Source organism: Cherax quadricarinatus, chromosome 48 (genome assembly GCF_038502225.1).
Source record: "Cherax quadricarinatus isolate ZL_2023a chromosome 48, ASM3850222v1, whole genome shotgun sequence".
In the NCBI taxonomy this organism is placed as follows: Eukaryota; Metazoa; Arthropoda; class Malacostraca; order Decapoda; family Parastacidae; genus Cherax; species Cherax quadricarinatus.
Genome location: NC_091339.1, coordinates 19792402 through 19819990, shown reverse-complemented (window position 1 = coordinate 19819990; position 27589 = coordinate 19792402). Strand labels below are relative to the sequence as shown.

The following is a 27589-nucleotide window of genomic DNA, read 5'->3' as shown; positions in this document are numbered from 1 at the left end:
AAGAGTTAGGGGCAAGGAGGTAGACTGAATTTTACTCATAATACCTTCGTCTAAATTGTATTTTGCCTAGATTAAGAAAATATGTACTCCCCGATTAATTATTTTATATTGCAAGCATTTCAACTGACAGATCATGCTTGGGCCCAGGAATGGATGAACACTATCAAATATAATTATCATTTATTATATATATAATTAACGTATGAACAGATGTTCATACATTAGACGGATTTATAAATTACTGGGTTGGACACTTCTTAAGAGTTGTGGAACGTAGTGTTGGGTGTGGGTAGTGTCTGGGTGGTCTGTTTAGTGTCCCAAACCACTTAGCAGGTAGTGACGCGGGTTCCTAATCAGCCAAGGATGGATGATGGTGGTGGCTCTTGGGCTGGGGAGGTGGGGAAGCAACTCCAGGAGGATGCATATTTATCATGCATCATTATTGCGGGAAACAACATAGATAGAATTTATTCACTAGGTCCTATATTTTATCACTCTTATTACATCCTAAACATATTTCTAAAAAAAAATCGTAGTTAGTGAGAGGGAGGGTTTGTCATGACTCACGAAATCGTAATGACACGATTGCAAACAAACCATACTACGGGTGGGGTTAGAACCCGCGACGGTATGGAGTTTTGAGAATGATCGCGAGTTCTTACCCCACCCGTGGTATGGTTTGATTGCTTGTCATCATTCTCACGATTAATATTTTATATACAATAATTAAAAATATTAGGCAAGACTTCATAGGCATGGATGATTTCATATATATAAAATTTTACTTATAGTATTAAAGTTTGGTTAGGTTAGTACGACACATAGCGTACCAAATCAACGATAAAGGAACTAGTGTGAGGTGATGAAGATAACTGAGGTTAGGCTCCACTCCGTTATTTGTATGGTACAACTGGAAAAAAAAAGTGAAGTTGGTGGTAGTCAACCTGCCAAGGTGGTGTTTATTGGAAAAGGTAAGAATGGTTTATTTTGCTCTAAAAATACAAGGATTAAGGTAATTTTTTTAGTGATTTTTTTATTTAATTATATACCTTTTGTACCCTGTGGGACATGAGGCAAATAGGTAAAATTACTCTAAACATTAATGAACTTGTAGGTTTCAAAACTAATACTGCTGTATTTTAGTGACAGCCTAACAGAATGGGGTTTGGAAGGGAAATATATATTTATAGATTAAGACCATGGTTAATTATTCATAACGGAGCTGGTGTTAATACAGTGGTAAGCTCAACATGGACACTTGATGCCTACATCTTTGCTGCCTCTGGGGGGTACTGGAATGCTGTATAACATGTGTGAAAAAAAAAATGTACAACATTCTGGAGTTTACTTCTCAGTAGACAAGATATAACTGTCTCCATTGCACAAGTCACTTGATATTGGAAAATTTGCCAAATAGGTTAATCCTAAGCATAAAATCAAGCCTCTACACTCAATATTAACAGATGTATTACTCCAGGGATTTTTTTTTTGGGGGGGGGAGAAAGGGGTGAGGGTATTACCTATTAAATGTTATTAGTGATATACTACAGTAGTATTTGTTTTATGTATTTTATTTCTAGTTTTTTGTTATCACCATTACCATTATCTTATGCATCAGTATCATTACTAAATTAATTGAAGCTGAATTTTTTTCCTTAGGTGCTTTGAGGAGAAAGGATGCCAGGACAATGCCCAAGGTGCCAGAAGGCAGTGTACTTTGCTGAGGAGAAAATTGTTCTGGGACGCCCGTACCATAAGATGTGCATCAAGTGTGGTTAGTTAATTTGTATTATCAAAATTAAATACCCATTGTGTAGCTACCCTGATCTATATGTATGACATTTTGCAAGGTTATAACAAGAACTAACTATGCTTATATAACACACCCATCATGTAAGATGTCTACCCGAAGGTTACCCAAGATGAATTCAGGGGTCACCACCCATGTAATTACCTATTTTTACCTATTGTAATTACAGTACCTTCTTCAGCATTTCTCCATTCATATACAGTATTTAAGTAATTTTACATTTTAGTAAAGTAGTATAAGAGTTTCTCTCAATTTTGTTTGATCTGGTAACTTTTTAGTATAGTACTGTACAGTATATGCTTTAAAACTTCATGTTAAATAATTTTATTATTATTACATATATAGTATTATGTTTGAAAAGTATTTTGTTCAACAGCCAACTGCAACAAACTACTTGACAGCAGCACATTCACTGAGCATGACGAGGAGATGTACTGTAAGAGTTGCTATGGCCGTCTTTTTGGCCCAAAAGGCTATGGCTATGGGGTTGGTGCAGGGGTTCTTTCTATGGATGATGGCACAAAGTATGAGGTTTGTATTGTATTACTGCTGTACATATTTGCTATGTACAATGAAGTACAGTGGACCCCCAGTTAACAATATTTTTTTCACTCCAGAAGTATGTTCAGGTGCCAGTACTGACAGAATTTGTTCCCATAAGGAATATTGTGAAGTAGATTAGTCCATTTCAGACCCCCAAACATACACGTACAAACGCACTTACATAAATACACTTACATAATTGGTCGCATTCAGAGGTGATCGTTATGCGGGGGTCCACTGTATTCTGTAACAAATCTTTATACACAAGGTATGCTTTATATTTCTTTTTTTTTTTTAATTTACAGTACATGTACGTGGTAGACATCTTTGATTATTACATTGTGTATAAAATCATTATAAATTACATAATTTTTCTTTCAGATATGATCAGATGAAAAATAAGTTCTCCTTATTTAAATACGTTGGGCCACAAAGGCTATGTTAACTGTTTCATATAAAGGTGAATTCACAGTTGTTTGGAATATGACCTGGGGTAGTGCATGCTTTATCAAATGAAGCATAAAGAAGCAGTGTTTTGTAACTGTTATAGGTATTATTATTGTATTTTTATATTAAAAATGGTAAATGTGTCTGGGGTCTTAAATTATCATTGTTAAATGATAAGCCGAATGCAACCTGGAGTATTATTTGTTAATTGTTTTCATTATTATATATTCATGTAAATTACTTAATCCATGAGGATTTTTCTAGCTCTACTTGTATTTTTAGTCATATGAATATGTATTTGCTTTTTTTTTTTTTTTTTTTTTTTTTTTTTTTTTTTTTTTTTTTTTTTTTTTTTTTTTTTTTTTTTGTCTGTTTAGTGTATTGGCTTTTTTAGATTGTGCTTTAATAAAGTCTTATTGTTCCATTTAATTTTTTCCAGAATGGTCCTCCCAAGAGCAATATCCCAGCAACCATGGAAGCTTATGTAGCACCCCTGAAGGAGCCAGCACCAGCAGTCAAACCAGTGCGACCCAAGTGGGGAGGTGCTGACTACTGTGTCAGATGTTGTAAGTTATAATTTTGCTTTGTAACAACTTATTTTTAATGTCAGTCACTGTATATGTAATATGTAATCAACTGTGTTAAATGTGATCTTATTTTTTTTATAATTGCTGGTTGATGACTGAATTCACTCGACTAAATTTGCTGTGCAGTCACTGTCCTTCCTGCCTCAAACTCAAGTCTTGCTTGATAGTTTCAGTGAAACCTTTCATGTTATGTGGGACATGGATCTATTGGCTGTCACATCAGTTACACATACTTAAACAAGCATTATCATAAATACTAGAACTTTATTATTGCAAACAAATTCACCTGTAGTACAGTGGACCCCCGGTTTACGATATTATTTCATTCCAGAAGTATGTTCAGGTGCCAGTACTGACCGAATTTGTTCCCATAAGGAATATTGTGAATTAGATTAGTCCATTTCAGACCCCCAAACATAGACATACAAACGCACTTACATAAATACACTTACAAGGCCTGGTCTCAGACCGGGCCGCGGGGGCGTTGACCCCCGGAACTCTCTCCAGGTAAACTCCAGGTAACATAATTGGTCGCATTGGGAGCTGATCGTAAACCGGGGGTCCACTGTACATATATCACTGCATTCTCTTTGTTGAAATTATGTGAAAATTTTATCATACCACTGTCTTATTTCATTGTAATTAATATACTATTTGAAAAAAAAAAGTGTTTTCATAGTACATGTACTTTTTAACCTCTTTGTAATTTTTTTTTTTTTTTTTTTTTTTTTTTTTTTTTACACACGTCAGTCATGTCCCACCAAGGCAGGGTGACCCAAAAAGAAAGAAAAACCTTTCATCATTCAACACTTTAACCGTCACTCATACATAATCACTGTCTTTGCAGAGGCGTTCAGATACGACAGTTTAGAAGTCCCTCCAAACTGCCAATATCCCAAACCCCTCCTTTAAAGTGCAGGCATTGTACTTCCCATTTCCAGGATTAATAAATAAAAAATAAATCGAGTGGCATTAATACGTCATGTGGAGAGGAAGACTAAATCCATAGGGAGCCAGAGGAATGCAAGGCATTCAGGTTTGATCCAAGGAAGGGGAGGTCAGGTTCACTTCCTTGAATCAAGAGCCCCTTATGAATGTCAAGGAGCCTCATTTTCTAATTACTAATGTGATGTTTCCATATTTGTTTTTAGCAAAGCAGGTGTTCATGGCAGAACGGAAAATGGCAGCAGGAGGTGCATGGCACAAGGCATGTTTCAATTGTCGTGAGTGCCACAAGTGCCTTGATTCTCATTCCATTCGTGAACGAGAGCAAGATATCTACTGTAATCGTAAGTTTTCTTCTATAATTTTTTTACATTTTTATATTCTCTTTTGCAGGTGCTTTAACTTGATATTTTTTTTGTTCCTGCATAAGTTTGAAAGATTTGAGGGGGGGGTGGGCAAAGAGATTCTGGGTTATGAAACGTCTGTGTTGCTTGACAGATTATGACTGGTAAAATAGTGACATAAATAATTTATGTATTTTAAAATTATTTTGCAAACATGTTTTGATGAAGGAAAAAAAGTAAAAGGTCCATGCAAAGCACAATGATTGAAGTTCAAGGAAGGATTACAAAATTTAGCAAAATTAAAGTAAAATTTTTCCTGAATGTAGAATTGGAGAGATTAAGAGATTAGTCAATTAAGATTAGAGAAATTCTTGTGGTAGTATTGCTAGACATGTGGGGACATCACAATACAGATACCCTTCTACTGCTACATCTTCTCCTTTCCCTTCATAGTGTAGGCACTGCCCTTCCCACTTCTAGGACTCGAGTCTGGCTAACTGGTTTACCAGAATTCCTTAATGTGTGTTACCTTGCTCACACCAACAGTGTTCATTAAAATCCACTTACGTCCATAAATTTCTATCTAACATTCTTGTACAAGCCTGCAGACAAATTTGGGAGGGTATGTGACATAAGGAAATTTTAAGTGAATACAGAAAAGAGCAAGGAGATAATTATGGGTAACAAAAAGTCTAGGCAGTGATTATGTTGAATATCAGATTGGAGGGAGGGAGTATGGGAGAAGTAGATATATTTAAATATTTGAAAGTGGACATGTTAGATGGTTATGTGAAAAAAAAAATGAACAGTAGGGAGGGCAGGGGAGGGGGCAGGGGGATGTGAGTGATGTGTTAAAGCATCTGTGGAAATAAAGTGTATATATGGAGCAAAATATTTGGAATGAATCAGAGTATAGCAGTACCAACACCTATATGGGTGTAAGGCATGGGTTTTGAGTGTTGCAGAAAGGATGTGCCTAGAGGCAGTATAGATGTTATGTTTGAGAGTATAGTGTATTTCATGCATAGTGTAGAAATTAAGGTAATGTGGGGTCACCAAGGTTATAATTCAGGGCTGAAGAGGGGTTGTTGAGGTGGTTCAGGCATGAAGAGGAGGATAACTAAGAAGTATAAATCTGGTGTGGAAGAAAACAGTTTGGGGGGGGGGGTAAGAGAGACTTTGAGTTTTAGGTGCTTGAGCTTCCAGAAAGTGTATATGAGCACATTAGGAGTGAATGGAAACAAGTGGATTTTAATGGACGTGCTGGTGAAGTGTGAACAAAGTAACTTTAATGAAAAGGTTTGGGAACTTCAGTTTACCAAACACAAGTCCTGGAGGTGCGAAGGGTATTGCCTGCACTTCGGATAGGTGGGAATATTGCAATAGGAGGTTAATATTAATTGTAATGTCAGCACACTACTATCAGGAGGGCAGCTGAATAAATGATGGTGAATGTGTGTTCTTTCAACCCCCTCCCTCCCCTGCCTTGGAAGGATATGACAGTGCATTTGAGATAAAAAAAAATAACATTCATATAGTATATTGTAGATTTTAAAAGGATAAATTTGATATTCTTCATAAATGACTTTTCTTTCAATCAGCATGCTACGGCAAGAACTTCGGACCCAAAGGATACTGGGGATGGTCATCTGCTAAAGTGTCATAAATATTGACACGAGTCCTCTTGGCACATTGATCTGGACTCATTTCATCATTATCTGTTCAAGCACCTAGTTTAGATCTCTATAATTTAGAAGGTTCACATTTGTCATATTCAAAAATATTTTAATCATTAGTATGATAATGAATTATAGTACATGTACTGTATATATGTAAGGTGTTGTGAAACAAAAACTGATATACAAATAATATGATAAGTTTATTATTAATACAATAAGCTGGAAATTTCATTAATATTGAATTATTAATGAAATTAAGTAAGCTAATTGCTATTCACTGATTGTTAAAAAATATATATATAAGTATATTTTTGAAACTAAAGTATACCTGTCAGTACTATGGAACTGGTATACCCAGTGAATTCACACTTTCCATTATATTTCTTTCATGCTGTCTTCAGAGCATCAGGCACAAGATTCTCATTGTGATATTTTGAGTGCACTATCAAGGAACGTAATTATTTCTTTAATTACTAACATATCATTTAATATCTACTATTTTTGGTGTTCTTGATTTACTTTTTTTTATTGTCATAGTAATAAACAAAGGTACATTTAAACATGTAATGTAAAAACAGTTGATGAAACATGCTCATAGCCAAATAAAATGCATTTTGCAGCCACTTTCTGCAGCAAGTAATTCAAGCCTTTCAAAAAGTATTACAAAATGTTTTAGTTATGAAGAACAAAACTTAGTATACTATAGATCAATTGAACCAATAAATCATGTAATACTTTTTTTCCTCTATGTGGCATGGAGGCAAAAATCTGGCTTTGTGATGATTTTCAGTCAGTTTTTCTATTGTGGCTTGTTTGTGATTATAGAACTAGATGATATTGATCTGGATGTTGTTAATTTAAATTGATTGGTTAGCTCTCTGAATGGAATATTTCATGTTAACAATAGTGTTTTCTTGTTCCCAAAGCATTACTGCCACCCTCTTGCAAAATTGTGTTGAAGGATGCTACATACTAGTTTCTAGTAAAAATTGTTGACAATGTATCTTCTCAGAAACATAATTAAGATATTAAATTACTGTCATCTAGTATGACTGAATAGCGGATGTTTTTGAAAAAAATTATTGTAGGGAAAATTTAACATTGAATGATATTAAGCAACATGTCTGTGAATAAGACTTTATCACATAGATCCTAGGGATAGCATAAGCAGCAACAAATCTTTGAGATAACCTAAATTACCTATAGGTAAGTCACTTGCTCTGAAGATTGCAGTGACTTTACTGATGATGGCTACAAGAAACGATATAAAAAAAAAAAATTGGCAATGCACAAAGATATTCCATGTTCTCACATAATTGATGCTGACTGAAAAGTATTTTGTAGAATAGATAAACTGTCATCATTTAGAAATTGTATCTTAATAATTAAGTAAAAAGGAAATGGTCACCAGCATTAGAATGTTGAAAATATAAAATTGATGTAATTCTAATTTTTTTTCCCTTCCACGAACTGGCCAAATACCACCAAGGCAGGGTGACCTAAAAAGAAAAACAAAAGTTTTTAATCATTTTATTGTAATATAATATACTGTTCAACAATATTAACTATTTTTTCAGCACATTTTTATTTCTTAAACATTCCATTTTATGAAACTATTTCAGTCAAAAATTTATTAATAATTCATTGGTTTATCTGATTAATTCTGAATAAATTTACTTTGCATTCATACAGTTATTGCAGATAGTGATGCTAAAGGTTAGTGAAGATGACATTGAGCTGCAAATATGCAAACTTTGCTTTAGCAGTTTTTCAATGCCTTTTCCTTAATAAAGTTCAATGAATGATAATTTTCTGTACATGAAGATATTGAAATAAATAAAAAATTTGGATAAATTTTAATAAAAAGGCATGTTAGAAAAACTTGCATATCTATACTAATGACATGTATGCACTGCATTTCTATATCCATATCCCCCTCCCCCCCATATTAGTTGTATCGTTATTAGCATTTTCAGATGTCCTGTGTTCATTTTCCTTTTGTATCCACAAAAATGTTCATACTGATCTTCACTTAGTTGATTTTAAACTAAATAGTATATTTTCTGTAAAACTAACTTGTATAATATAAAATTGTGTAAATATTTAAGGTTTAAACTGAATTTATTCTGGCACACTGATCTGTAAAATATCCACCATTTTGCTTAAATGTCATTCCCCATGGGATTTCATATGAAGTTAAAAGGTAATATAGTATTCTATACTAGTGTAATTCCCATTAAAGGCTAGTAATTTGGCTTTAGCATAGTCTACAGAATGTTTTTCTACATTGTACTTAAAATGATCCATTTAATTTACACCAGTAACTTTATATTTAAGGTATCTTTCCTACAGTATAAAAGGGCACAGAATTAAGGTACTGTGAAAACAATTAAAATGTTGAAAGTTTTGACATTCAATTTTATTAAGTTTTGGTTAAATCATTAAAATTTCAAGGTGTATAATTAAGCATTGTACTGGTATATTGCTATGTTATGCACTCAGTGCAAGACTAGCAAAAATAAGATGTATTTGAAATAAATTCTCCAATATTTTAAAGAAATTTTCTTACCCCTTCTCCCCCACACACACACTTTTTTTTTTTTTGTGTGTGTGTGTGTGTGTGTGTATGACAAAAAGTAATAAGTCGCATTTTATGGCTATTTTGCTTATCAATTAGTGATAATTGTCCTGTGCCAGGGATGCTGCATTCAAGACTTCACTGAAAGCTACCCATGTTCTCAATGAATGGCAATCCTTGAAGATGGAACTTTCAATATTAACTCATTTGAATCAATCTGCTCATCTGTCCTGTATGCTTTATTGATAGGTTAAGCAAGCATTAGAGGAAAATCATTCTTCTGATTGTGGCAGCTACAAGGCTATTATAGTTCCTTGCATATATATATCCCTTCTTTACCTCTTAGGCTGAGTACCCCCACACTCCATCCTACCCTGGGAAAGGCACAGCCTCACTACTCTGGTGCTAGATTTCTAAAAGACGGAAAAGCAATCACTAATGTAACCCAAGTTAACTTGCTATAAAATGCATTCCTTGCCAATTATTCTACAACTTACAGAAGATAAAAAAAAATTCCAGATATGACCTTGTATGATTTCAATTATATATGATTGCATGTACATTAATGACAAAAGTAAATTTCCTTTGGTCCTGTCAAATTTAATAAAAGATAGTGTTAGGTTTGTAGAAGAATGGTTCAGAGAACCGACATGTTGATAAATTAGACACATGTGCAACTCTTGGGTATCTTTATTGAGGAAACGTTTCGCCACACAGTGGCTTCATCAGTCCATACATAGGAGAAACTTGAAGAACAGGAGGAGAATGAGGTAATCAGTCCCTCAACCTTGAGTCGATGTGTTCAGTCCATCAATCTTGAGTAGAATACGGCAGATGAGCGGAGAAGCAGCTTATAAACCGTATGGCAGGAGAGGTGTAGCAGTCATAGGTAGTGTCACATTTGTTCAATGTGGAAGTAGGTTGTGCCCAAGAATTAGGCAAGCGAAGAATTCCTAAGTATTAAGATCCCAAGAAGTTGGTCCTGTCAAATTTAATTATTATCATAGTGTTAGGTAAAATATTAAGTTAAAACAATAATTATAATATGTCAGACTTGCATCATTAGTGTTAACTGCATGTAGAGCATACTTCAGCACTGAATTTCCCATACAGGTTAAGCACTTTTGTGAAAATAACAGTAATGTAAATATACCAACACTTAAATGTAGGTACCCGTAGTTAAAGCATAATTGCAACTGGTGGTGTTCACCAGATGACTAATCCTAATATAAAAAATAAAAGTTGTTAGCCATATACAATTTTAATTACAAGAAAAATGAGGTAAATAAATGCCTCTACATATGCACAATGTTTATATATTTGCTGTACATTTCTTATAGTACACTGTATAGTATGACGTATAAACCATATACTACAATACCTTCAAATTTAAAGTGGAAATTTTACACTCTGGTACCAATTAAATAGTGCTGTTTGGAACTAAAAAAATAAATTGGAAACATTCAGCATAAGAAAAACAGTAGGGTAAGCCTAAGGGGCTCTCCATAAATATACAACTGACTGATTTGATGAAAATTCTATACATTGCTGTTGGATTACCTTACAGACTATAAAACTACCACAATCAGGCAAATAATGCTGAAGTTGTATATTTTAAACAAAATCTACCTAATTTCATGCTATAATCCCTAACATTTAGGCCAAAAATGAATACTCAAACTTTAACTTTGCTATGTAGCATCACGGATTATATATAAATATTAACAAGGATTTATTAGTGTATTGTTCATATCGTATTATACAGTGGACCCCCGCATAACGATCACCTCCGAATGCGACCAATTATGTAAGTGTATTTATGTAAGTGCGTTTGTACGTGTATGTTTGGGGGTCTGAAATGGACTAATCTACTTCACAATATTCCTTATGGGAACAAATTCGGTCAGTACTGGCACCTGAACATACTTCTGGAGTGAAAAAATATCGTTAACCGGGGGTCCACTGTATAAAATACTATACGATTGTTTTGACTCTCAAACTCTTAATTTTTAATTCCATCAAATATTTATAAATGTGTTTGGTCTCTCTAGCTCTCTTCTACTCACTCACACTCTTCGAAACCAGCACCATATTTGCATTGTCTAGAACAGGGGTTCCCAAAACCCTTAGGTCACAAATATTTTTCTTGGCATGAAGCCATCAGAATTTATTTTTGGTGGTAAAAGAGAACTTCATTCTAAGGTTGAGTTTTATTCTATACAACTAATGCCTGATCATAAAAGACTGTCATTTTCAAGTGTGGTTGTAATAACTTTCAAGCTGAAAGGGATCATTATTTAATAAAAGGTTGCGAACCCTCTGGTGAACCTGGAATATAAAAGTTACTACATGATCAGGCCTGATTACACTCGGGTAGTGGTACAATTGTCTCAGTAAGGAAGAAGCTGAATTATTGAGCATCTACTGTAACTGCAATATTAAAGTTTATTTATTGGTACACTGTATATTTATATACACTACATGTACATCTGTGGTGTGTAAACCTGGAAATAAAATTTTACAATTTTGTAATATAGAGCTTTACAAGCTAACTTTCAAACTGAGATGGAAACTCGACACAAGATAAGACACCATCACAGTGAGCAGTCATTACAGTTGTGAGGTAATGTCTTTTCTCTTCTCCACCGAGAATGCCAAACTCTGCCACAATTTCTTCTGTCCTCACACAATGCCAGCCTTCATCATCCACCTTTCTGTTGTATTCCAGTGACAATCTATCCAATACCTGGAAACCAAAATGTTATTAAAATAATACTAATGTTGAACAATCGCTGGGCCGCGGGGGCGTTGACCCCCAAAACCCTCTCCAGGTATCGATCAAGTGTAACAATACAAACCTAGTGTATACATCTTAGGATCACCTCACCCTACCTTGGTGGGAATCAAACAACAAAGTTGATTATAATATTATTAAGTGCTAAACTCATAAGGATCATACAATGCTGTGGGAAGGGATGTGTAAAGGCTAAGTGAATGAGAGGTAGGGAAGCGTAAAGTTAGGAGTTAGCTGGAGTGGGTATTTCTATGAGACATATTTTTTCAAAATATCTACATATAGGTAAAATAATCAGGTTGACAAACAAAATACAAAATCTTACCATTTCAGGTTCATGTATTAAAGCAATGTTGTGTAGAATGCATGAACCCCTCACTAACTTGCTGCTTTTCTCTATGTGGCGGTCTAACTGTTGCATACGCTTAAATCTTGACTTGAATAAAGCCATAGCATTAGCTGTCAACTTCAGAGCTTCTCTGTGATTGTCATTAAACAATGCCTCCTACAGAAAGAAAATTATTATCTATAGCACTTTAATTACAAAAATCCTTCATACACTGCAGCTAAGTTTACTACTGCTGATCAATGTTTTAGCTTTAAATCTCTCATTTGCACATTACAAGGATTCCACAACAAAAAAAAAAAATCATTTATGCAAGTGAATATTTGATATAATCCCCAACAAACCGTAGAATGTATTGAATTACATTATGGGCAAGGGTGCTCAGTGATTCCTGAGGGGCCTGCCAAGTCAGCTGATGGTATCAATAAACACTGCTCATTCTTTGGTTAGAGTATGAATGTGAGGTGACAAGTGATTTAAAAAGACAGGTATAACAAAAAAGAAACCTTTTGCTATTATAATGATTTATCTGTTGGAGGCTTTATCAAGAATGTACAGAAAAAAAGCAAAGCATTGATATACAGTAGACAGTGCTGAAAGGCAGTCACATCAGGTACCAGGCAAAGATGAGGTCGATACACAGGTGCCAGGCAACACTCAAGTCACCTGCCAAATCAGTCTAGACTCCCTCCAACTTAAACATGAAACAGATTCTGTCAGCAAATTCTAGCTGTGTTACCTGTTTATTCTTTACCTAGATTCTCGTACATAAAGAAAAAATCAGTACTTCTCCATGTTATGCGTAAGAAAAAGAAACATCACCTTACCTGGTAAGATAATATTTTATTCATATGTGGTGTCATGATTGCAGGTGCTAGGGGATATACAGCTGGGGCAACAACATGTGTTTCTGAGCTTGTAAGATTTTGCAAAAAAAGCCATGCACCTGATTCCTAGAAGATAAAGGGAAAGCTAGATTAAACACTTTAAATCTACATATATTACCAAAAGTCCTCTATAGGATAAGTAGTAGGCCGGTCAGTTGGGAAATTCTACCATTACAATCAGTGAAAAGTAGTCCAATCCTCCACTGGTATCTTTTATCTAAGACTAAACAGCAAAAAGTCCTTTTATGACTTTTTACTTCAAATTTTTAACTTAGTACAGTTTTTAATTCCCAAATGTACAACGTGTCAATTTCTTTGCAAGCACAGTTAAGCCTGGGGGGGTTAATTCTGCATCTGATTTGTTCTGTTCACATTCACAATGGTCCTCAAGGAGAATTCACCCAGCTAATATATTTTCACTTCTTAATATAACAACTAAGTATAAGATTAATGTAGCCTTCCATTAAAATTAGCCAAGGCACTGAAAATTATAAACTGCTGTAATGCTGTGTTATCCCTTGATATACCTTGTTGGTAGCCATTCCCTCTCTCCCTCCATGTATCTTTCTGTCAGATACTGCTATGATTCGAACATAGCACTGAATGTATATAACTAATCTTATATAATGTCAGAGCAGCAAATTCACAGCATGTACCTGCATTGTGTATCTGATGCAGAAAGCTATGATTCTCCTTACCCTTTTCTTCCTCTCTTCTTTCCTCCCACTCTCCCTCTTTCCTTTCTAATAAATAGCCTGTGTCTTGCAGTACATTAACTCCTCATTTAACATCATCAATAAGTTCTTGGAAACTGCAATTTTAAGTGAAACAATGTATAACAAAACCAATTTTACCATAGGCTAATTGATATTACCAAGAGTTAAGTTCCTACAGCATATTTCTGGTCACAAAAACATCACCAAACTTCTAAATAAACACCCAAAACACTTAGTATTAAACACTGAAATAAATGAGGGCAGAAGTTAGTGGTTACAGGAGGGTGGGTGCAGGAGGAAAGAGGAGTGATTGGTGGAATGATGAAGTAAAGGGTGCGATAAAAAAGAAAAAGATAGCTTATGAGAGGTTTTTACAAAGCAGAAGTGTTATAAGAAGAGCAGAGTATATGGAGAGTAAAAGAAAGGTGAAGAGAGTGCAGATGATAGAGTGGGAGAGGTACTGTCAAGAAATTTTAATGAAAATAAGAAAAAATTTTGGAGTGAGTTAAACAAGTTAAGAAAGCCTAGGGAACGAATGGATTTGTCAGCTAAAAACAGAGTAGGGGACTCAGTAGATGGGGAGATGGAGATATTGGGTAGATGGCGGGAATATTTTGAGGAACTTTTAAATGTCGACGAAGAAAGGGAGGCAGTAATTTCATGCATTGGCCAGGGAGATATACCATCTTTTAGGAATAACAAAAAAGGCACAATACCGTGACTGGAACGATACACAAATAATCCGCAAAAGAGAGAAGCTTACAACGACGTTTCGGTCCGACTTGGACCGAAACGTCGTCGCAAGCTTCTCTCTTTTATGTGCGGGTTATTTGTGTATCTTTTAGGAGTGAAGAAGAGCAGGATGTGAGTACGGGGGAGGTGTGTGAGGCATTACGTAGAATGAAAGGGGGTAAAGCAGCTGGAACTGATGGGATCATGACAGAAATGTTAAAAGCAGGGGGGGATATAGTATTTAAGTGGTTGGTATTTTTGTTTAATAAATGTATGAAAGAGGGGAGGGTACCTAGGGATTGGCAGAGAGCATGTATAGTTCCTTTATAAAAAGGGAAGGGGGACAAAAGACATTGTAAAAATTATAGAGGAATTAGTTTACTGAGTATACCAGAAAAAGTGTATGGTAGGGTTATTATTGAAAGAATTAGAGGTAAAAAAGAATGTACGATTGCAGATGAGCAAGGAGGTTTTAGAGTGGGTAGGGGATGTGTAGATCAAGTGTTTACATTAAAGCATATATGTGAACAGTATTTAGATAAAGGTAGGGAAGTTTTCATTGCATTTATGGACTTAAAAAAGGTATATGATAGAGTGGATAGGGGAGCAATGTGGCAGATGTTGCAAGTACATATATGGAATAGCTAGTAAGTTACTAAATGCTGTGAAGAGTTTTTATGAGGATAGTGAGGCTCATGTTAGGGTGTGTAGAAGAGAGGGAGACTATTTCCCAGTAAAAATAGTTCTTAGACAGGGATGTGTAATGTCACCATGGTTGTTTAATATATTTATAGATGAGGTTGTAAAAGAAGTAAATGCTAGTGTGTTCGGGAGAGGGGTGGGATTAAATTATGGGGAATCAAATACACAGTTACTTTTTGCTGATGATACTGTGCTTATGTGAGATTCTAAAGAAAAATTGCAAAGATTAGTGGACGAGTTTGGGAGAGTGTGTAAAGGTAGAAAGTTGAAAGTGAACATAGAAAAGAGTAAGGTGAAGAGGGTAGCAAATGACTTAGATAAAGAAAAATTGGATATCAAATTGGAGAGGAGGTGTATGGAAGAAGTGAATATTTTCAGACATTTGAGAGTTGACGTGTCAGCGGATGGATTTATGAAGGATGAGGTTAATCATAGAATTGATGAAGGAAAAAAGGTGAGTGGTGTGTTGAGGGTTATGTGGAGACAAAAAACGTTATCTATGGAGGCAAAGAAGGGAATGTATGAAAGTATAGTGGTACCAACACTCTTATATGGGTGTGAAGCTTGGGTTGTAAATGCTGCAGCAAGGAGACAGTTGGAGGCAGTGGAGATGTCCTGTCTAAGGGCAATGTGTGGTGTAAATATTATGCTGAAAATTTGGAGTGTGGAAATTAGGAGAAGGTGTGGAGTTAATAAAGGTATTAGTCAGAGGGCGGCTGAAGAGGGGTTGTTGAGGTGGTTTGGTCATTTAGAGAGATTGGATCAAGGTAGAAAGACATGGAGAGCGTATAAATCTGTAGGGAAAGGAAGGCAGGGTAGGGGTCGTCCTCAAAAAGGTTGGAGGAAGGGGATAAAGGAGGATTTGTGGGCGAGGAGCTTGGACTTCCAGTAAGCGTGCGTGAGCGTGTTAGATAAGAGTGAATGGAAACGAATGGTATTTGGGACCTGACAAGCTGTTGGATTCAGGGAAACCGGTTATTTTTATATAGCCGGACTTGAGTCCTGGAAATGGAAAGTACAATGCCTGCACTTTAACCCTTTGACTGTTTTGGTCATATAGTATATACATCTTACGAGCCAGTATTTACATTAATTCTTATGGAAAATATTGCCTCGAATTTAGGCCGTTTCGAATTTAGGCTGACCTTCTGGAATGGAGTACTTCCAATATTCGGGGCTCCACTGTATCATGTTTTTCAGAATTATATAACAAACATACTACATATCATACAAATCTATTACAAACAGCCATAAGGGAGGAAACAGACATAATATTGAGGTATGGTAGCTGCGAGCGCATACTGTAGTCTACGCCGATTATTATAATATTATGCTCTCTCTGACCCACAATCAGTTGAGAAAATGTGTTTATGACTAGGAGTAACTATAGAAGAAGTGTAGAACAACACTCCTTTCGTATGCTTTTATGCGTAAATAGCATTAATCGCTCTTACAGGTGAGGGTGGGAGTGTTGTTAGAAACTCCTGTGGGGCCTGGTGTTACCTCAGATTGGAGTGGAGCGCTTTCGTGCCGCACTGTTTATTGTAATGCATTTATATGATTATCATATACTTTACATGATAATCATTCCCTGACCGGGAATTTGTTTTTTCTCATCATTATAACAAAACAACGTTATTTTAAGACATGTTGCACAGCACAGTACTAGAGCACTAAACATATATTTACAAGCATAGAAGTATTTTATGATAGATTTTTTAACACACTGGCCATCTCCCACCAAGGCAGAGTCACTCAAACAAGAAGAAATGCTTTCAGAAAATTTTCTTTTTACATTTAGTAATTTACACAGGAGGAGGAGTTACTAGACCCTTGCTCCTGGCATTTTAGTTGCCTATTACGACACTCATGACTTACAGAGGAAGGACTATTCTCCACTTCACTGTGGAGATGTGATAACGATATAGTACATATTAAAACACATGTTCAGTAATATTTATTGCATACACTTAAAGTGAACATCATAATGACCAATATATTCAAGAGTTTTGAATATATGTTGGAGAAAGAGTTTATTCTTTTTCAGGTTATTATGCCTCAGTGGGAGATGGCTGGAGTGTTAAAAATAATAATGCAATCTTTTATAATTTAATAGACGAATATTCTTCAAAATATTGCATCACTTTTGAGAATCAAGTAGTTTTCCAGTGTAGTATAAGTAACTGCACTGCTTATATACATAAGGTTTTTATACTAGACTCAAAGAGAGCACAGTAAGTTATATTACTGTATATTTTAACTGTACTATTAATATGAGATAAGGTTGTAAACAAAGTAAAAAATTAAATTTGTAAACTGTTTTTAACATACAAGGATATACCCTGAACTGTGTCATATAATATGTTCAATACACATGTTAAGCTCACCTGAAATATCTGAATGCGAGTGCCAGCACCAGGAGCATCCAAGTGAATGTCCCGAAAAATCAGTCTGTGGTCCACTATAAACTGTAGAACAAAAGCACATTTGAATCCTGCCTTACTTTTATCATAGCAGTAATCTTGTTTCTCAGGGCCAGGTGGTGTCCTCATGTGAATCAGCACTGCATCCATAGCCCCCATGACTCCAGGGTAGCCAGAAACATTTTTGATAGCTTCAGCAATTATCAACCTAGTTAATGAATACTTAATTATAATACTACCGTATCACCAAGGCAATATTCAAATTTTTCCATGTATGAAACAAGTGATAAGTATTTGGGAGTTTAAATACAGTTACAGAATGTAATTTAATCGTATTCAAACATAACATGGTACAGTAGCTGAATCCCCACGTTCAGAAGGGTTAGGTTCCTGAAGATCCCTGTGAATTAAAAATTTGCAAATATTGTATCACTAAATTTTGTCTGTATAATTATTTTGTTTTAGATTTGGCCTCATTTTAGTGTTTCAGGGTATATAGTTTTAAACTTCACTCTGACATTCATAAGACAGAATGTCAAAAAAGAATTTTTGTCAAGAAAATCTAAAAAAAAAAGGGCAAATTCCAAAATACAGCCAGATATCATGATGATTTTAATTGCTATAACTGGATGTCTTGTAAGAAGTGGGCATAGCATTCTAGCAAATTAGTAACTCACTGAACTAACTTTTGTTTAACAATGTTCGTCTTCCACCAAGGTAAAGTGACCTAAAGAAGGAAATAATTCACCACTACTCAGTCAATAGCTGTCTTGACAGAAGTGTGCAGACATCACAATTCAAATTACCCTCCAAACAGCAACATACCTACCTGTTTTTCAGAGTGCAAATACTGTACTTCCCACCTCTAGGACTCAAATCTGGCTAAATGAATTCACTGAGTACCTTCATAAATGTTACCTTATTTGCATTCCAACAACACATCAGGTCATACAAACCAACTGTCTCCACTTTAATCAGTACACACACTTGCACAAACCTGCTGCATGCTCAAGCCCCTTTAACTCAAAACTTCCTTTACCCCTTCCCTTCAACTCTTCCTGTTACAGCCCTTACCCCTTCTTCCTTGAATATCAGATTTATACACCCTCTTGGTCATACTATTCTGCTCCATCCTCTCTAAATACCCAAACCACTTCAACAACCCCCTCCTCAGCCCTTTGAATTGTGTCTACAGTATATTGCATCTTTTACTAAATGCCAAATTAACAACACTACCTCTTTAACTAACCTCTCTTCTAGAGCTGGCATGATTATATATGTGTCTTGTTGCCTTATAAGGAAGTCAGCAAAATTGACAACAGTGTTCAGAAAGGAAATGGGCGACATCCTGAATCTGTAAATAAAACATGAAATCACTGTTGTAGGTGATTATATTTATACAACTGTACATTTGCTAAAAGATACCTCGATAGCTCCCTATAGCATTTTTAATCAAAGTGGCCATTTCCCAACAAGGTATTGTGACAAAAAAAAAAAAAATAAGGAAGCCACATTTATCATCACTCATTAAATAGCCGTCATGCTGGAAGTAGGTATGCAGACGTCACAATTCAAAATGGCCCTCGGCATAAGCCAAAAAGTGGTAATTCAAACACACTTGAAGCAGGGTAAACCTTTATTTTATGATGCTTCACCCACATTGGAGTTTTCCCTGATTAAAGTGCCTTGAATTACAGACTCTTCGAACTGCAACATAACCAGTTTTTATGCATTGTTTAGATGAATACCACATTTTCGTGCACACAAATTTACCAAACTTGACTATCATCTTCAAAGCATTCCTCTCCTACCTTCATTTATTGAAATATACTGTCTACATCACTCTCATTCTTTTATTCAACATTAACATGCTTTCATTACACAAAGTCACAAATCTTATAAACCACAAATGCTTTGCACCACTTATCTTTTTATTACAAATATTCTTTATTTTTAATATCAAATGTTCTTCAAACTATGTTATAACTGGAAGATTTCTTCCTCATGCCGCTCAATAGTTTCACACTTACCTCTAGTTTAATTTTATCCATGCCTTTCAAGTTATCAGCTACTTATTTTCTGCGACACTATTCTCATCTTCAGTCAAACAAATCACTTTATTATCAAAAACACATTTAAGGCAATTAATTTCATTATAGTAGAGTATTTCACCATTCACACCAATATCAAATAGAAGCCTTTTTTAGATATGCAGGGAAAAAGCACACCTTTCAGATGCTGGGGCCACATTTTCTGATGAGCCCAAATAGTACAGAGCAGCCAAAACATGCTGCTGATACTGGTCCAATTCAGAGACTGGCACTCCTTCTAGCTTTAGACTTTCTGCCACTTCCTTCTGCCACTCTCTTACCAGGAACTTGGAATAAAAGAAAAATTTTCACATGAAATAATACAATGCTTGCCTATAATGTATGCAAAATGCACAAAATATTTTTGGAAGGTCTGTATTTCAAGTTCTTGTTGACAGTAACAGGAAACTCCAGGTTCTGACAAGTCTAAGAAAATGGTAAAATTCTTACTATACCTGTACATGTTACAGTAATACAAGTCACAAATTGTATTCTTTGCTTTATCCTGCTGCTGAAGACTCCAGTTAATTAGAAAAGATAACATATGCATGGAGAGCGTATAAATCTGTAGGGAAAGGAAGGCGGGGTAGGGGTCATCCTCGAAAAGGTTGGAGGGAGGGGGGTAAAGGAGGTTTTGTGGGTGAGGGGCTTGGATTTCCAGCAAGCATGCGTGAGCATGTTAGATAAGAGTGAATGGAGACGAATGGTATTTGGGACCTGACGAGCTGTTGGAGTGTGAGCAGGGTAATATTTAGTGAAGGGATTCAGGGAAACCGGTTATTTTTATATAGCCGGACTTGAGCCCTGGAAATGGGAAGTACAATGCCTGCACTTTAACCCTTTGACTGTTTTGGTTGTACAGTGGACCCCCGGTTAACGAACTTTTTTCATTCCAGTAGTATGTTCAGGTGCCAGTACTGACCGAATTTTTTCCCATAAGGAATATTGTGAAGTAGATTAGTCCATTTCAGACCCCCAAACATACACGTACAAACGCACTTACATAAATACACTTACATAATTGGTCGCATTTGGAGGTGATCGTTAAGCGGGGGTCAACTGTATATATGTAAGTCTTACGAGCCAGTGTTTCGGACGTACATCTACTCAATAATTCTAGCGGCTTCAAATCAAGCAGGAGAAAGCTGGTAGGCCCACAGGTGAGAGAATGGGTCTGTGTGGTCAGTGTGCACCGCATAAAAAAAATTCCTGCAGCACGCAGTGCATAATGAAAAAAAAAACTGACCATTTTTTGGATTAAAACGCCGACTTTGAGGTGTATTTTCTTATAGTATTTATCGTTGTATTCTCATTTTCATGGTCTCGTGTGATAAAATGGAAAACATATTGCAGAAACAGAGATGATTTTGATTAGTTTCACGATAAAAACGACCTTGAAATTGAGCTCAAAGTAGCAGAAATGTTTGATTTTTACCAATGTTCAAGAGTAAGCAGATCACACCACACGTCCAATACACATCAACTGGGGAGTCTAATATTCTTTCACTAGTGCACTGATACTATTTATACCATTTTTACAATAATGCAGTAGTCTGCATAACAGTAAATTTTGTATTTTTTTTTTTTAACCCGTAAACGGTCCAAGCAGATCTACGTTTTTTTTTACATATTTTCAAATATAACAAAAAAAAAAGTATATCAAAGTTTTTTTACACATTTTCAAATGTAAAAAAACAAAAAGAAGATCTACTTTTTTTACATACTTTCAAATGTTGAAAAAACACACATATACGTTTGGACCGTTTACGGGTTAAACAAGTCAGCCTTCTCCCCCTGAGGCAGGGTGACCCAAAGAGAAAGAAAATCCCCGAAAAGAAAATACTTTCATCATTCAATACTTTCACCTCACTCACACATAATCACTGTTTTTGCAGAGGTGCTCAGAACACAACAGTTTAGAAGCATATACATGTACGTATATAGACACACAATATATCCCTCCAAACTGCCAATATCCCAAACCCCTCCTCTAGAGTGCAGGCATTGTACTTCCCTTTTCCAGGACTCAAGTCCGGCTATATAAAAATAACTGGTTTCCCTGAATCCCTTCACTAAATATTACCCTGCTCACACCCCAACAGATCGTCATGTCCCAAATACCATTCGTCTCCATTCACTCCTATCGAACACGCTCGTGCACGCCTGCTGGAAGTCCAAGCCCCTCACCCACAAAACGTCATTTACCCCTTCCTTCCAACCTTTTTGAGGACAACCCCTACCCCGCCTTCCTTCCCCTACAGATTTAAATGCTCTCCATGTCATTCTACTTTGATCTATTCTCTCTAAATGACCAAACCACCTCAACAACCCCTCTTCAGCCCTCTAATACTTTTATTAACTCCACACCTTCTAATTTCCACACTTCGAATTTTCTGCATAATATTTACACCACACATTGCCCTTAGACAGGACATCTCCACTGCCTCCAACCACCTCCTTGCTGCTGCATTCACAACCCAAGCTTCACACCCATATAAGAGTGTTGGTACTACTATACTTTCGTACATTCCCTTCTTTGCCTACATAGATAATGTTTTTTGTCTCCACATATATGTCAATGCACCACTCACCTTTTTTCCCTCATCAAATCTATGATTAACCTCATCCTTCATAAATCCATCCGCCGACACGTCAACTCCCAAGTATCTGAAAACATTCACTTCTTCCATACTCCTCCTCCCCAATTTGGTATCAAATTTTTCTTTATCTAAATCATTTGATACCCTCATCACCTCACTCTTGTCTATGTTCACTTTCAACTTCCTACCTTTACACACACCCCCTAACTCATCCACTAACCTTTGCAATTTTTCTTTAGAATCTCCCATAAGCACAGTATCATCAGCAAAAAGCAAATGTGTCAATTCCCATTTTGTATTTGATTCCCCATAATTTAATCCAACCCCTCTCCCGAACACCCTAGCATTTACTGTACTTCTTTTACAACCCCATCTATAAATATATTAAACAACCATGGTGACAATACACATCCCTGTCTATGACCTACTTTTACCGGGAAGTAGTCACTCTCTCTTCTACACACTCTAACCTGAGCCTCACTATCCTCATAAAAACTCTTTACAGCATTTAGTACCTTTCAGACAGATCCTTCATAAAATTATTGAGGCAAAGATCCAGATGGGAGATGTCATGAAGGATGCTGCATTTTCACTGGCAGAAGCAAAGTTTGCATCAGGTATTGATTTTAACCAGAGTGTGATCCAGAATGTGATCAAGGCCCATATTAAGACCAGAAGTAAATTGGACAATATTGCTGGTGTTCATCTTGTATTTGAAAGCTTTGAAGATGGAATTGATACATATGAGTTGACTGGACTGTCCCGTGGTGGTCAGCAGATGGGAAAGCTCAAGATGAATTACAAACGTGCTATTGAGTTGCTGATTGAGCTAGCCACACTCCAGGCTTCATTTGTAATTCTCGACATTGCAGTCAAGACGATTTACCGCCGAGTAAATGCCATAGAACATGGTAAGAATATAATATATGGTTTAAGTTAATAAGCTTTAGTAATTATGCATGTCAGAAATAAGATAAAAAGTATTGTATGGAAGAAAATTGACTTAGTGATTATGAATGGTTTGAGTGTTACTACATGTGTATTACAGATTACATGGCAGAATATTTTTTCTTTAGCCTGAACTATAGGAGTAAAACATGAACATGCAATGACATGTGCATGTCTAAAAAAAATTATGGCAGTAGTAGGATGGCAGACCATACAGAGATTTAAATTTGTTGGCTATAAAACAAATTCCAACCACACAATTGAGCGAAAAACTTATGTAAAAGACCTGGGAGTGATAATGTTGGAAGATCTCACCTTCAAAGACCATAAAATTGTATCAATCACATCTACTAAGAAACTGACAGGATGGATAATGAGAACCTTCAAAACTAGGGATGCCAAGCCAATGATGACATTCTTCAGGTCACTTGTTCTACCTAGGCTGAAATATTGCTGCACACTAACAACACCTTTCAAGGAAGGTGAAATTGCTGACCTAGAAAATGTACGGAGAACCTTCACGGCACATATAACTGTGATAAAACACCTCAATTACTGGGAATGCTTGAAGTTCCTAAACCTGTACTTCCTAGAATGCAGGTGGGAGAGATATATGATCATTACCAACAGACCCCTGGCAGTCTTCAAGCTGGCACTGGACAAGCACCTAAAGTCAGTTCCTGACCAGCCGGGCTGTGGCTCGTACGTTGGTTTGGGTGCAGCCAGCAGTAACAGCCTGGTTGATCAGGCTCTGATCCACCAGGAGGCCTGGTCACAGACCGGGCCGCGGGGGCGTTGACCCCCGGAACTCTCCCCAGGTAAACTCCAGGTTACCACCTATTCCATATACTTGCAACATCTGCCACATTGATCCCCTATCCACTCTATCATATGCCTTTTCTAAATCCATAAATGCAATAAAAAGTTCCCTACCTTTATCTAAATGCTGTTCACATATATGCTTCAATGTAAACACTTGATCTACACATCTCCTACCCACTCTGATACCTCCTTGCTCATCCGCAATCCTACATTCTGTCTTACCTCCAATTCTTTCAGTTATAACCCTACCGTACACTTTTTCTGGTATACTCAGTAAACTTATTCCTCTATAATTTTTACAATCTCTTTTGTTCCCCTTCCCTTTATATAAAGGGACTATACATGCTCTCCACCAATCCCTAGGTACCTTCCCCTCTTTCATACATTTATTAAACAAAAATACCAACCACTCCAACACTATATCCCCCCCTGATTTTAACATTTCTGTCATGATCCCATCAGTTCCAGCTGCTTTACCCCCTTTCATTCTACGTAATGCCTCATGCACCTCACCCACACTCACATCCTGTTCTTCACTCCTAAAAGATGGTATTTTTTGTATGAACAAAAAATCAAAATAGAAAGCTATAGTAATATAAGAGGGGCCTAGAGACATGACTAATGAAAAGAGGATATGTTATTTTTGTGCCAAGAATGTCTACATTGTTTATTCCTGACCCTATTGTGAAATTGGCATCTTTTTTAATCTGCGTGAAATTGGCCAAATTGCCAATTTCTGACCACTTTATTGGGTAGTTCATATCAGTAAATGGGCGGTTTCTTGTACTCAATTGATAGAAAAAATGGAGTTCTAAAGAAATAGCTATGAGTTTGGTCAACTGGAACAACGGAATTGGCCAAAAACAGGGCTCAAAGTCAGTGACATCGCCGATGCGTATATGTCGCCGAGACCGCTAACTTCACGGGAGCGTAATTCTGTGAGTTTTTGACCAAATGTCATACTTTTGTTGTCACTACCATCGGGAAAAGATTCTCTATTATTTCATAAGAAAAAAATAATTTTTTTTTTCCAAAAATTTTGTGACATAGAATGACAGTTTCAGAAAGGGGCTTGCGACAGTCAAAGAGTTAAAGGAGGGGTTCGGGATACTGGGAGTTTGGAGGGATATGTTGCGTATCTTTATACGTATATGCTTCTAAACTGTTGTATTCTGAGCACTTCTGCAAAAACAGTGATTATGTGTAAGTGAGGTGAAAGTGTTGAATGATGATGAAAGTATTTTCTTTTTGGGGATTTTCTTTCTTTTTGGGTCACCCTGCCTCGGTGGGAGACGACCGACTTGTTAAAAAAAAAAAAAAAAAATATCCTGTCCCTACATTTTTATAAAAAAAAAAAAAGATCAAGAGGTAACCTTTCTACTGCATTTCTTCCTAAATGTAATCTGCACTTTTTGGCTATATCTTGTCTGCAGTACAGCTTATTTTAGAAAAAAAAATCACATTTGACAGAATACTATATCTGATAGGTTATCACTGTTTTATTATTTCTATTTCTTTATTTGAAATCATGTGAAGGTCGAAGTATATACAGGACTTTAACCAGTGCTTATTGGATTATGTCATGTGCTTGAGGTAGTAGTCAAGTGATCCCCAGAAGCATTTTCATGATTGAATCAAGCCAGGTAGATCCTTAAGCATATGAGACAAGGATACATGGTTGTAGAAAGTGACTATGAGAAATATGATAGTTATAGGAATACAGTACATGAAAGACAGCGACATGGTTTCACATGCATATACGTACTTAGAGGAAAGATATTTTCAGAAATGTCCAGAACAAAATGAAAAAGTGGAAGAGAATACTATGCAGATCCATCTTAAATTCAAATTTCGATAGAAAACAAAGAGACATAACTGGTATACATGTATACTGTAAATATAAAAAAAAATGACATCAATTCCATTTGCTCACAATTATAGTAGAGTACAATATTTGATAAGGAGATAAAAATTCATTACCATATTGAAGTATTTCTTAAAATTTTTGAGATCAATTAAAAAATTTACAGTAAAAAACAATTACCTGATACACAGATTTTGTAACTCTAAAAGTGTGAAGGAAATCTGTGTCACTTAATTCAGCTTCCTGGGTAAGAAGTTCAGGTAATTCTGTCTTGGTAATAACTTTTACCTTCTGAGCTCTTCGTTGTTTTCTCTTAATCTAAAAAAAAAAAAAAATAAATAAATAAATATAAAACCAATCACATATATTATACTAAGAATTTATCATTAGAATTACAGTTTCCTGTGTATTTGAATTTACAATACTACTTTTAAATAATGCTTCAGGTAAATGCAAAGGTTACCAGTACCACTCATACTGCCCAAACACATTCCCCTTATGACCTACAGGAGGAAACAGAGGAATAACACTTCTCAATCTGATATTCACAAGAACTCAGAACATTTTTCAACTGTAATAAAAGTAATCTAATTGCAATACCACTAGTACACTGTAATACTTTTTTTTTAAATTTCACTGTGTGGTGTGAATATTATGTAGAGAATTCAGAAAGTAGAAATTAAAAGTTGATATGGGTTGATGTTTTAGGTAGTACACCTACCATCCGAGTTACGACCGAGTTCCGTTCCGAGAAACTGGTCATAAGTCAAAATGGTCGTAAGTCAAACTTTACTACTGAATATCAACATAACATTTTTGTAATGGCTTTATTTTATTGTTTTATTTTGGTATTTCATGTTTCACTTTACTTTTTATGCTGTTAGTACTGTATTTTATACTGTAAGGTTTAGGATAAACACTGTACAACACAAACACTTGTTTATTTCCCAGAAATTTGGCATAAAAAACACGGTCGTAAGTCGAGTCGTCGTAAGTCGAGCAGGTCGTAAGTCGGATGGTAGGTGTAGGTTGGTTGAAAGCAGCTGCCCAAGGAGGTATTACCGTCCTGCAAAGTGAGTGTAAAACAGAAGCCTGTAATTGTTTTACATGATGGTAAGATTATTGGTGTCTTTATTCTGTTTCATAAACATGCAAGATTTCAGGTACACGTCTTGCTACTTCTACTTGCACTTAGGTCACACTACACTTGGATGTACAAGCGTATATATACACACCCCTCTGGGCTTTCTTCCATTTTCTTACTAGTTCTTGTTCTTGTTTATTTCCTCTTATCTCCATGGGAAAGTGGAACAGAATTCTTCCTCCGTAAGCCATGTGTGACTTAAGAGGCGACTAAAATGCTGGGAGCAAGGGATTAGTAACCCCCTTCTCCTGTATACAATACTAAAGTTAAAAAAGAGAAACTTTTGTTTTTCTTGTTGGGCCACCCTGCTTCAGTGGAATACGGCCGGTTGGTTGAAAGAAGAAGATAGGTTGATGTGGATTGAAAAAACTCCTGGTGAATGAAACTTCCAATGAAGTTTCCTAAAGCTGCACATGTGTCTTTCTGATACATCTAACATGAATCAACACATTAATATTATGTTAATACCTTTAAGAATTTTATCATTATCCTCTTCATCACCATCAGGTTCTGAAATCTTTTCTTTTATAAGATAAAATGAGCTTTTGGAAGACCGACAGACCAGGGTGAGCCATCTGTATAAAGCAC

The 27589-nt window shown here is 36.0% G+C and overlaps 2 protein-coding genes across 6 annotated transcripts in view; one reads left to right on the top strand and one right to left on the bottom strand.

The window, feature by feature from the left end:
- LOC128696059 (cysteine and glycine-rich protein 1) overlaps window positions 1-8915 on the top strand; it is a 36232-nt gene extending 27317 nt beyond the window's left edge. For both annotated transcript variants that reach the window (XM_070094949.1, XM_053787067.2), the window contains exons 2-6: window positions 1660-1774; window positions 2187-2341; window positions 3240-3366; window positions 4539-4676; window positions 6278-8915. In XM_070094949.1, the coding sequence (XP_069951050.1) occupies window positions 1678-1774; window positions 2187-2341; window positions 3240-3366; window positions 4539-4676; window positions 6278-6342 (582 nt within the window). In that variant the 5' untranslated portion in view covers window positions 1660-1677 and the 3' untranslated portion in view covers window positions 6343-8915. The remainder of the gene's footprint in view (window positions 1-1659; window positions 1775-2186; window positions 2342-3239; window positions 3367-4538; window positions 4677-6277) is intronic.
- A 125-nt stretch (window positions 8916-9040) lies between these two features.
- Window positions 9041-27589, bottom strand: part of LOC128696058 (uncharacterized) — a 32989-nt gene continuing 14440 nt past the window's right edge. For all 4 annotated transcript variants that reach the window (XM_053787064.2, XM_053787065.2, XM_070094948.1 and 1 more), the window contains exons 5-11: window positions 26038-26175; window positions 19762-19910; window positions 18783-18887; window positions 17498-17741; window positions 12901-13026; window positions 12053-12232; window positions 9041-11679 (exon numbers count right to left, since the gene is read on the bottom strand). In XM_053787064.2, the coding sequence (XP_053643039.2) occupies window positions 11482-11679; window positions 12053-12232; window positions 12901-13026; window positions 17498-17741; window positions 18783-18887; window positions 19762-19910; window positions 26038-26175 (1140 nt within the window). In that variant the 3' untranslated portion in view covers window positions 9041-11481. The remainder of the gene's footprint in view (window positions 11680-12052; window positions 12233-12900; window positions 13027-17497; window positions 17742-18782; window positions 18888-19761; window positions 19911-26037; window positions 26176-27589) is intronic.